This window comes from Hippocampus zosterae, chromosome 18, assembly GCF_025434085.1.
Source record: "Hippocampus zosterae strain Florida chromosome 18, ASM2543408v3, whole genome shotgun sequence".
NCBI classification, from domain to species: Eukaryota; Metazoa; Chordata; class Actinopteri; order Syngnathiformes; family Syngnathidae; genus Hippocampus; species Hippocampus zosterae.
In genome coordinates, this window is record NC_067468.1 from 4,089,051 (window position 1) to 4,101,383 (window position 12,333).

The 12,333-nt window shown below is 40.8% G+C and overlaps 1 protein-coding gene across 3 annotated transcripts in view; it reads right to left on the reverse strand.

Annotated features, from left to right (window-relative positions):
• Positions 1-375: 375 nt before the first annotated feature.
• Positions 376-12,333, reverse strand: part of tln1 (talin 1) — a 96,714-nt gene continuing 84,756 nt past the window's right edge. For all 3 annotated transcript variants that reach the window (XM_052050051.1, XM_052050052.1, XM_052050050.1), the window contains 7 exons: positions 11,166-11,271; positions 9,756-9,880; positions 8,868-8,993; positions 8,517-8,579; positions 8,249-8,431; positions 3,364-3,489; positions 376-1,705 (listed from right to left, as the gene is read on the reverse strand). In XM_052050051.1, coding sequence (XP_051906011.1) covers positions 1,571-1,705; positions 3,364-3,489; positions 8,249-8,431; positions 8,517-8,579; positions 8,868-8,993; positions 9,756-9,880; positions 11,166-11,271 — 864 coding nt within the window. In that variant the 3' untranslated portion in view covers positions 376-1,570. The remainder of the gene's footprint in view (positions 1,706-3,363; positions 3,490-8,248; positions 8,432-8,516; positions 8,580-8,867; positions 8,994-9,755; positions 9,881-11,165; positions 11,272-12,333) is intronic.

Below are 12,333 nucleotides of genomic sequence, written 5' to 3' on the forward strand. Positions count from 1 at the left end.
ATTTGTGCATGAAAAGGTTAAATGGAGTCTGAGCTTTCAATGGTGACAATTGTGTGCTGAGCCCCATTTAACATGAGTTTGAATATGATTGGTTACTTCTGAACACAGCCGCCTACATCCAAATACAGTAATATGAGGGTGCACAATTGGGAAGTCTCTCATTGAATTTTACTTCCCCAGGTTATATTGGTTATACATTGTAATAAAGGTGACATTTTTTTTGGGGGGGGGGGGGGGGGGTCAGTTTTACCACAAAAACCTGATATTCGCACATGGGTGTGTAGACGATTGATATCCACTATATCCCCAACAATGCACAAAGGGTATATGTAATACAGGAAAGAATCTGTGGACAGGAAAACAGAAATGAAGAGCTCCAATGAAAACTGGCTTTAATGCATAAACATAGCTTCAGTACAGCGCGATGTGCTACTGTTTTACACCGGCAATATATTTATACCAAAGTCACAATGTGAAATAATGGCTTTTGAAAATGACAGATTTTAAAAATCATCAATCTACTTACTGTAGCTGTGCCAAATATTATTTCAATAGTGAGTTTATATGATGCCCTGTTAACTTAGTAACGTGAGTTAAGTGCGTTGGAGGATAAATGACAGGCATCAGAGAATGTATTTACTTGATACATTCAATAGAAAGGCACTTTGAAAAACAATTATACACTAGGGGAAAAATATTGTGATTTAACATTTGGGACTTCGTAAAGGGAAAATAATGATGTCACTTCAAAATAATGCACAGACAGACATCCGTAAACTATACTGCGATGGGGATCCCCTACAGTAGACTGTTATTAGTTCTGCATCAGACACAATACTTTGGCAAAGGTTCAATTAATCATTTCACATCCAAATACAGTGAAAACAAATGTTAAATATCAAGCCTCTTGATTTTTGACCGCTCTCTCAAATATAATCCATGACTAAATACTGTCCGTGTTCAATTTCAAAAACTATGCCGTAAAACACGAATGAAAGTCAAATAGCTAAAAAATTGCTAAATCTGTAAAAAATATATTTTTGTCCCCGCACTCTTCCATTGCAATGTCACTGCTTTCGTTTTAAAAACATTCACCATCAATTCAAATATTGTCATGTGCTTATAACACAGTTATACACTGAGCCACTTAATTTTTTTTTGTCACATAACCCTTGCATAGAAATTTCGGAGTAAAGCATAAAATTGTGCTTACCTTCAACTGTCTAAATGCTAAATTCGAGTTATGAAGGCACATGGCATTTCCAAAATGTAGACCACACAATTAGAAAAAAAAGAACTATAAAGTGAGCCCTATATTTTGTAAATAATCGATCAGTACATATCAAAAAGCATAGATAACTTGTAAGGATTTAAGGCATATACATCTATTTCTGTATCAAAGTAAAACACGGGTATTATAGCACATTTCACTTTGAAAATGACCTGGAGGGACAAATTCAGTATAATTGCTGCGGAATTAGCTCACCCACCTCCCTACTCCACTTTCTCTCCATGTCCCTGGGTGGAGGACCTGAGCATTCCATGAATCACCATTATACCACCGATTCTCTCACTGTTCCTGACCATCTTCCCGCAGTTCTGAGGGTAGAAATTTGTACTGCTGCTGCCTGATCATGGCCAGCCTCTTCCTGGCCTCATCCAGCTCCCTTTCCTTGCGAAGCATCTCCTCTTGGGCAGCGATAATCTACAAAACATTATGTTGGTACACTTTGTAGACTCACCAAAACAACTTTGTTGTGCTGACAATATCCACGAAATAAATACCGTATTGGCCTGAATATAAGACGGCCCTGATTATAAGACGACGCCCTCTTTTTCAAGACTCAAGTTTGAAAAAAGACTTTTTGACCACCAATTAAATTTTTATACAGAAAATAATTACAGTACATCTGAAACAAATGATTATAACATTATATTTGAGAGAGAAAAAGCATGTTGTTTTGCCTCATTCAAATCTTAATATCTGAACATTGTAAACTATGTAAACTAAAGTGCAATCACATTCGTAAATGAATGGCTTCTGGTTTTTGAAATGTAAATTACATCATAACGTCTACTCAGCTGCCGGTTAACCTGGCCGATCTTTGACTCACTTTTCTCCAGATTGTCGCTACGTTCTCTTCTATTATTCTTCTGTTTTCTTTCTTACCGCTATTTTTATTTTTATTCTTCGTGACAGAGGTTCACTTTGGCCTGGGGAGTCAAGTTCAGCATTCGCTTCAATGATATCTGGCGCCATCTAATGTCGTGAATGGGTATAATGTCTTGACCCCGAATATAAGACGACCCCCCACATTTCCTGTCTTATCTCAATGCAAAAAACACCGTCTTATATTCGGGCCAATACGGTACTAGTCCAAACCATCTCCTCAGTCGACCCCACAGAGATAAACGCTACCCGTCTCGTCTCCTCACCCGGGTCTTTTACTAACATTTCCCAAATCCTTGTCGCGCTGTCACATCAACACTGATGCATTGCCTATTCGACCTCGCCCATTGGACAACTCCTCCGTCCTGTGTACTTCACCCCCTTACAAAGACAAACGGCTGGAAATGCCTGGCATCCCCTTCCGACCTCTTTATGGTGACTGTTTTCAAACTACGCGGCTTCAGTCTGATGTTAATTTGGGGACACTCTCTCGTTGCATGTCGAATTGTGCTTTTGTATTTGTTTTTTTTCCTCCTTGTTGATCCTTAGGATCAAAAGAGGAGAATTGTAATGGGAATTTGACATCTAACAGTGCTAAATCTAACTAACTGTTCGTACCATTGGAGGTTCCGTTTGCAGACGTGTGAATGGTGTCTCCCCATGTTTTTTTTCTTCCTCAAATAAATCTCGTTATTTTTTATTGTACTTGTTGTCTTGGTTTCCCTGGACAAGACAATGTGTTTTTGTTTTACTGATGAAAATAAGGACCTGACAATAACCGAATATCAGTTAACATACTAGATTGTTTATTTGGAACAATATGCATGACGGGAACTCTGTCCGGTGATATGATGAGACTGAGAAAATGATTTGATTCAGATGACGTCAAGCATGTGTGATGACAACCAGGTGAGGATTACGATGACAACTGTGTCTTGCCTACAGTCAGTTGTGGTGGCGGGGGTGGCGTTGTCTGGAGAGTGATGAGCGCTGCAGTCGTGGGAACCGTTGACAGTTCGCGTTACTAACTTTGTGTTTCCTCCCTCCAAAAATATTGCAATAAACGAATAATATGTACGATGGCTTAATGCATCCACTAATAAAGTATGCCTGTGCTCTGCTTAATTTAACATTCCTGTGGTAGTTCATACCTACACGCGATCATCAACTTGAATGTCTTCGGTTCGACTCACCTGAGCGATACCTCCCACCATCTTGCTCTTGACCACCACCGCTTGGTCATCCTGAGCATCAAACGCCGCTTTCTGTGCCGCCTTCACCAGGTTATCCGAAGCTCTCTTCACAGCATTTCCAGCAGCCTAGCGAAACACAGACATCAGTTGAGAAAAAGCGCATACACGTGGCACCTAAAAAAACAAACAAATCATATCTCTTGTAATGTTAACTTTAAGTGAAGGCATTCATCTGTTTCGATGATGACATATTTTCAGGGAAATGAGCGCATGACTTGGTCTGTTGTGAGCAGCAACTCCTTAAAGGGAAAGGAAGCAACCACGAGTGATCTTACAGTCGACCTCAAAACCATAACAATGTTTTTTTTTTCTGGTGGTGCCTGGAAATTTCTGTAAAAGGAAAACAGGTGGGCTGGTGTAGTGCAACTCAAAGCCAAATATTTCTCTCTCATTGGTCGAGGAAGAGGAGCTTTCTCTCCTTTTGTGGCTCTGTGGGCTGGAGCAGATGCTGAGCGCAGTAGCGGATGACACAATCACAAAAACGTTATACAATCATCCGATTAGTTTATCTTTGATTGGAATGCTACTGTGAATCAGAGCCTTGACGTGAACTTTCAACAACTGTCCGGCTATACTGAAGCAATCGCTTATGATTGCAGCCCTACCTCAAAACTGATGTCATAACTGATTTGATAAATGCCCCATTTCACAAAACGATCACGTTTTAAAACAAATATTTACTTCAGTCACATCCAGGATGTAATTCACATTTTATTCCATGCTCACAATCACACCAGGCCAGTTCTACCAGACCGTGCAATTCTGTCGCCCACTGGCCCTCACACTGCTCTGTAACTTTTGATTCATCGTAAATTAATTGCATACAATGTAGTAATTTACAAAAACAAACAAAAAAATGTTTGTTTTATGTACAGTAAACCGTTTTACATGACAGCCTTAAAAGATGGCGAGATTAGCTTTAAAAAGCATCATTGCAAAGGGAAGAGACAAGATGCTAAGAGTGTAAACATAGGTCAGGGCTAATGTTTCCAGTTCTGTGTGCCATTGGTTGACTGGTGGATTGTTTCCAAGATCCCCCCCACTAGACATAAATATATTGGAATTACTGTGGTGGCAGCTGCAGGCCCAGAAGAGGAGGGGATAAGCCACTGCTTATTGGATCAGAGAACACGAGCTGGCTGGGACTGACTGATGTGCTCTCAGTTAAGATACACAGTCATAAATAAATATAACATTTAGCGGTGTTCGCTATGACGGGTGATTGCTGCGCTTTCAATGTCTTGGAAACATCCACAGTTTCAATTTGACAGTTCAGTCAGTGGTACCTTGACTTATAAGTGCCCCGCCTCCAGCGTAATGAAAACAAAAAAATACTAATTGTGATGGAACCTCGATTGAAGAACAAATTACCGGTAGTTTACAAAGAGATTTTACAACAAATAGTGCTTGGGCTCATGACCTGCAATTCCTGACATCTACACTGCAAAAAATTGCATTTTGGGAGGCGAAAACAATATTTAAATTGGGACAACTTTAAAATATACAGTATATTATAATATTTATGGCAACAATGTCAGCACAACAAATAAGCAAGTTGTTTTCTCAGTTTTCCCTTTCTTTTAAAGTGTGGGGGGGGGGCAACACAAAGGCCAACAGTTCTGTAAACTCTTTGTTGTGAAAGTACTTCCAACTTAAAATTTAATAAAAATTCGGTGCCTTCAAATTTTGAGTTCACCCACTCTTTTTTATACAGTGCATTCACAATGTTAGATTTTTGCTTTCTTTCACAAAACTCATTCGTTCCGCGCAGTGCAGAATTCATGTCCTGTAGTATTATTACCCTATATGTTTATGTTAATTAGCCTTGAGAATAACTCCCTAAAAGGGCAACACCTTTTTTTTTGAGTGTACACTCTGCTAAAGAGACACAAGACAGCTTCTTGCTGAAGCAGCCAGCAGCTGCTGCACACAGCGGGACCTGGGAAACGACAGCTACAAAGAGAGGTAGCCGGCAATAGCTGTAATGCTGTTTAAAGACACATGGCATCAATGTACCACACCGTGTACGCGTGTGTGTGTGTGTGCGTGTGTCTGTGTGTGTGTGTGTGTAAGATTGGGTTCTGTGTGATGTATGGTGTCGGAACAAATCCAACTTATAAGTCAAGGCACCCCTGTATATTTTAGACAATACTTTTTCTCCCAGAAGAAAAATGCCCCAAAAGTCAACTAAGCTATGCTCACACAGCAGGGCATGATGCTAAATGTGATTTCTAATGAAAACAGAATGCGCCTGTGATGTGACAGGCATGTATCCAAAGCACGACGTTGAGACGCATGCACAAAGTATGACATCACGTAGCGGGATTTACAGAAGTAAATATGGTCCAGTGCGAAGGAGCTCATATTTTTATCATCTCATGTCTACAGAGGAGTGATGTGGGAAGAGGTATAATTATTTTGGGGCTTTTAAATCTTGTCATTCATTTGGGGATCTTTACTGAAGATTAGGTCACGTTGTTGCCGCAAGTAATAAATGAACCGTCTGGATGGCTGGATTGCTACTATCACCACAAATATCCACTCTATGTTTCATGTTTCAGGTGGGATTAATCCATCCATCCATCCATCCATTTTCTGATACGCTCCTCCTCACAAGGGTCGTGGGGCGTGCTGGAGCCCATCCCAGCTGCATTTGTGCAGTAGGCGGGGTACACCCTGAACTGGTTGCCAGCCAATTGCAGGACACACAACAACCATCTGCGCTCACACTCACACCTAGGGACAATTTAGAGCAGGGGTGCCCAAACTTTTGGACCTAAGATCTACTTTTCGATCAACTAACCTCCCGGGATCTACCCTTACCGGCACGCGCGCGCACACACGCGCGCGTGCACACACGTACATTCCATCCTGTAGACTTGGGCCCCATGTCTCCTTATCTGAAATCAACGGTCTCAAACTTGGGCCTTAAACTGGATAGTGATTTCAAACTCGATCGGCAAATTGGTGCCGTTGTTAAATCCAGCTTCTTTCACCTTAGACAGCTGGCCAAAATAAAACCTCTCCTCTCACATGAACACTTTGAGACAGTAATTCATGCCTTTGTCACATCCCGGCTCCATTACTGCAATGCCCTGTACTTTGGAGTCAGCCAGTCCTCCATTAAGCGCCTTCAGCTGGTCCAAAATGCCGCTGCTCGCCTCTTGACTGGTACTCGTAAGAGGGGGAGCATATAACTCCTACTCTGGCATCCCTTCACTGGCTCCCCATTCATTTTAGAGTTATTTTCAAGATCCTCCTCTTTGTTTTCAAATCTCTGAATAATCTTGCACCACCTTACCTCTCTGAGCTCATCCGCCCCTACACACCCGCCCGGCGCCTCAGGTCTGTGGACCAGTCTATGTTGGAAGTACCAAGAACTAAACTGGTACTGGAGAGGGACCAGCCTTTTCTGTTGCTGGTCCCTCTCTCTGGAATGACCTCCCACTGAACATTCGGCAAGCCTCCTCGCTGCTCATCTTTAAAGCCCTCCTCAAAACTCACTTGTATTCTTTGGCGTTCAACTCAGAATGACTTAGATTTGTTCTTGATTTTACTGCTTGGTGCTTTCTACCGATTATTATTATTATTACCGATTTGTCTTACTGTTTATTGTGCATGTTAAATCGCTCCATGTACAGCACTTTGTATGCAGTGATGGCTGTTTGAAAGTGCTCTATAAATACTGTTGACTTGACTTGACTTGACACACACAAACACATGATGAGAAACAGCCTGAAACTGAGGCACGCGATGCACTTTTCCAGCCTGTTAACTATCGTAGCTCACACGTACCGTTTTAAAGTGCTTCCCTGGGCCCTCCTAGATTCCTGTTCTTTGCCCGTGCCCTCAGTGAATTGTACACAAAGCAAACTCTGAATGAGAATAATGACGATAAAAGATAGAGCGCAACAGCTCTGATCACAAGCTGCAATTGCAGACTGCTGAGCGCTAACAACTTCCGGTGACGCTAACAACTATGCGCCACCGTATATTCAAGATTTACCTGCTTTATTTATTTATTTATTTATTTATTTATTTATTTATTTATTTATTGTTTTTGTGAAAATGAGACTGATAGGATGATTAGAGTGCAGCGTACATTAACACAAAATATTACTAACATGTACAAAGACACATAAATGGTTGTTTGTTTTTTTTTCTCCTCAACACTCCTCGGATCTACTTGGGACCTGTCTTAGATCTACCGGTAGATCAGGATCGACGTAATGGAACACTCTAAATTTTAGAGTGTAATGTAACACTCTAAATTTTAGAGTGTTCCATTAGCCTGCCAAGCATGTTTTTGGAATGTGGGAGGAAACTGGAGTACCCGGAAAAAAACCTACGCAAGCGCGGGGAGAACATGCAAGCATCCACAGATTCCACACAGGAAAGTCGGAGCTGAAATCGAACCCTGTGAGGCCGACATGCTAACCAGTTGGCCACTGGGCCGCCAAGTGGGATGAAATTAAAGTCAAATATAAAGTCAACTAGGTACCTCACTTAAAAACAAAATGAAACTTTTTTTCTGCTTATTTACATGTACACTAACAAGAAAAAGAAGTCAAGCTAAGCATAGTAACAATTTTTGAGGATGCATCACAGTGACAGGCCACCAATCCAGTAAGAAGGCCAACTTCAAAATAAATCTGAGCTAATAAAATCCTATATGGTCATCAATGCCTCGGTATGCTTTTATTTTGAAGTTGTTCCGGGCAGCGTGTTATAACGGTTGTCCTGACTTTGTTTTTTTGTTTGTTTTTTTCCCAAAAAAAATACATTTTAGGTATTACTGGAGTTGGCATTGGCAAGCAGTGCTAACCTGAAGCCTCTTCATGGTCTGGGAGTCTTGGTCAGCCTTGACCTTGCAGGCCACCAGAAGCTGAGCAGTCGAGGCTGCCACCTGCTTGGCAGAAGATATGAGCTTCTCCTCACTTGCGTGTCCCTGAACCGCTGAGTTGGCAGCCTCACAAAGATTGTTGGTAGCTGCAGCTACCATTCGCGCCTAAGGAGTCCAAAGGCATTGACAGGTTAAAATTGGCAAGTACATTCTTTGATACAGTATTTCAAACTGGATGGAGAAGACTCACGGCAGAAATCAGACCCTGAGACCACTGTCCATCATCCACTGCATTGGCTGGAATAGCTCCCACCTGTAAACGTGTCAGAATGGCATGTCGTTATTATGTCGTACTTATGTGTTGCTGGGCAATGGATGATTCATTCATCATAGTTATGATTAAGATTTGACGACAAAACAACACACTTAAACAAATGTCTGTTTTAAGGAGTATGAGCATGTTTAAGGCAAATCCAATCAACATGGGGGGAAGGCGGGGGGGGGGAAGAACTCTAAATAAATGGACGTGGGCTTTGTGTCGTGAGGGGCCCACAGCTGAATTTTCATTGTGGATAGTTGACATGTATTGGGTAAGCCTTACCTTTCCTTGAGCAACCAGCTCCCTCTGTGCTGCCGAAGCAGCTTTGACCAGAGCACTGGTGGCTGCAGCAATAGACTTGGCGGCCTCAAGAATTTGCTCCTCAAAGTTCAAGCTCTCATCTGCTTCCTGTTTAAGGAGGTGGAAACCAACAGTCAATAAACACATCATGTGCAACAGCTGTGATGAGGTGCGAAGCAGTTGTTAAAAACAAAAAGGTGCCCTCATTTGGAAAGTTAACAACCGCGCACAGGGGTCAAGAATAACAAAATGAGAGTATTACAATCCGTCATGCCATGGACTGGACACACTGCTAAATCTTTTAGGGGTGCAAAAATAGAGAATATATTCACGTCTTGGGTTGATTTGATACACTGTCGCAGTTTGACACCTTTTTGATTATTATTATCTGATTATAAACTATTTTATTAATTGCCAGATTTTTATGTTTTTTAAGTTTTACCGTAAATTTAGCACAGACTGCTAACAGGTGATTCTGAATCAATATAAATTGTGCATCCATGGCCATCTTCAGACTGAAGAAGAAACACACAGAGGCTCAGGAATGTAAAGAAGCAAGGTAAAAAAGGTGAAAAAGATGACGAAAGCCCAAAGTAGAGCAGCCAACCGAAAGAAATCCACTTTCAGAATATATTTATTTGCATTTCCATATTTCTGAGATTATGCCATTAACATTAGAATGGGTCCCTTCTTGCTCAATTGCACAACACAATCACTGTTGGTCAAATATAGATATTTGTCATTATATTATATTACATCATGTACGTATATTTGTTATTTTATAAAATGAGCTTTTCCCACGTCCCGTGGAAGGCGGGGGACATTGGTTCTGAGTGGACACACTATATTATTTAGAAAAGAAAAAGAAACCTTGGGTTTGGTCCTGGGTCTCAGTTGCTCCAGTTTCTTGGCAGCTGCTTCAATGGCTGCTGCTGCTCCGAGCAGCTCATTCTCAGCGATGACAGTAGGATCCTCAGGATCCACCCATTCAGTGCCTACAACACACTCAGAATGTTTCCAGCACTTTGGAAGACAATGGCACAAGCTTCGACCAACTTCGCAAAGACACATTTTATGACACTATAACATCAAGCACAGGATTAGTCATCTAACCAAACACACATGCAAAAACAAACAGGGGACCTTGTAAAAGTAATATATATGCAGAGAAACAAAGTAGACTGAAACCAGGCTTATAATCGTTTTTGATTTTTCATTAATTCATTTCATTTTGAGTTTGGTTTTCCCAGTTCAGTTTGCTACTTTTTATTTTTGAAAATATATCTTTTTTGTTTGTTTTTATGAGTTCTATTATTTTTTAAATACAGTGACATAGTCAAGTGTAAATTGAATTTAAACACGTCTTTAAGTAATCATGTTATAAAGTAAACTACAATTCTCAAACAAATGTTTGACCTTTTTTCTTCTGTAGCTACGAATGTTATGCAATACAAACTAAATACATTTAACACTTCAGGTTCGATCACACTTCGCACCGGATTCCCTCAAGGCTGCGTTGTAAGCCCTCTGCTGTTCACATTGCTCAAACATGACTGGGTGTTCTCCCAAATTTTCCATGGTGAAAACCATTAGAACTACAGTATGTGCAGCCCTCCTTTAAATATGGCGGTGTAATGTGACCTTGTATGTGCTTCTGCTGAGTGGAGCCAGAATGGCACATTCTGAAAGAGACAGGACTTGCTGCCTGACCTCTACCATGCAACAAACTGCTGAGCTGATGGCGGTCAGACATTCCAGGGGGACTTAGGAGACAGTTTTCTTTTTGCCCTGAACTCCAGAGGCCCGAAGTATCACGAGATTTACCCCCTGCCAGCTATAAAGCTAACAACAAAGTGCACAGCTATGTTTTATGTTATGTGTTGTGTTTATTGTGTTTATTATTTTACTTTATGTTCACTGTTTTGTTGAGCGCTTTGTTACAGCTGCAGCTGTTGTGAAAGCACTATATAAATCAGGATCTATTGTATTGTATTGTATGGAGTCAGCAGTTGCGCTGCTAGGCTATTGAGTATTAGCCACTAACCAAAGCTAATTGTGCCACTTTGCTTGAGATTATTTTCTCCAACAGACTCTTTTGTTAATTAAAGATACATTTTCACATAGGTAATAAGTTTAAAACATAAAATATAGTTTTGTAAAGCATACAAATGATTCATTCGAACACAAAAAAAGTCATGAATAAAAGGACAAAAAGACATCTTAAAGAATCAAGTGACAATATTGTCCAGCGACTGCGCTTTTATGTGGCGGGTACAATACCTTTCATGGCCTCTGCAGCCTGGATCAACTCGGTGACAGAGCCCGCGACCCTTTTGGAGTAGCTGGCCAACTGCTGCTTCATATCATGCGAGGGCTTCTGGATAATCTGATTGAGGGCATGAAAAAAAAAAAAAGATTCTATTTAATGTAACATACAAATGCTGATCTTTCTGTAATCTTTCATCCCACCCTTTGTCATTTGCTCAAATCCTTAATTATTTTCAGCATTTAATTTGCATTTAGTTGATACCACATTCCTGTGTGATGTTTGGATTTAAGCTTTGTGTGTTTTACCTCGTGTTCACACTGGGTAATGTTTTCAAGATGTGACGCAGAAAGATTGCGTGGTGGCACAAAAGTAAATTCCCTTTTGTAACTGGGTATGTGGCTGGATTAACAATGAAACAGTCACATTCCAACTTGTGTTAAATGGGAGTCGGGACATACATCATTTCAAGTGGCACCGATTAACCCCATGTAAACTTTACTTTTTGCCACATCACAGCACAGGCATTGGTTGGCTGAGAATTACCACAGCATTAGATTTTTTTTTGTGTTGAGTTGTTTATCCAGGTTATAGAGCACATTTTGGGAAGAAGAAATTTGAAATGATTTCTTTTAGTGTCTTGTAGACATTTTATAACCATGTAGCTGATGTTCCCCTACAAAAAATGCTTCTATTGCCTCTGCTGACAATGACGTTAATACTGTATGCCGAACCCTTGATTTTTTTTTCATTGTCGGTAAAACGACAAAATCTATTGATCAGATACCATAGGAAACCCATTTAAAAAATTCAGTGAACATAATTGGTCAGGGTTTCTATAATTGCAACAGGGCCATTTATTTTACTGTCAGTTGGTGTCCTCAAACTGTCCTAGGTAGACATGAACTATTCAAGTTGGAGAAGTGTCTGACAGCTGCAAAGTATTAACTTGGCTCAGCCTGTGCCCGGCTCGGGTTTTTTCAGATGTGTTGTCATGACAAGATAGAGGTGTGCACGCAATAGTACAGGAACGCATGCAACAAGCCAAACCGACGCACATGCCAGCTCATACACAACTCACAAATGAACCGACACTCTCACACTCGGATAAAAACAGTCACTGGGAACACTCCTGTTGTTTGAGCTTCAAAAGCATTGCTACACATCAGAAATTCAACATGG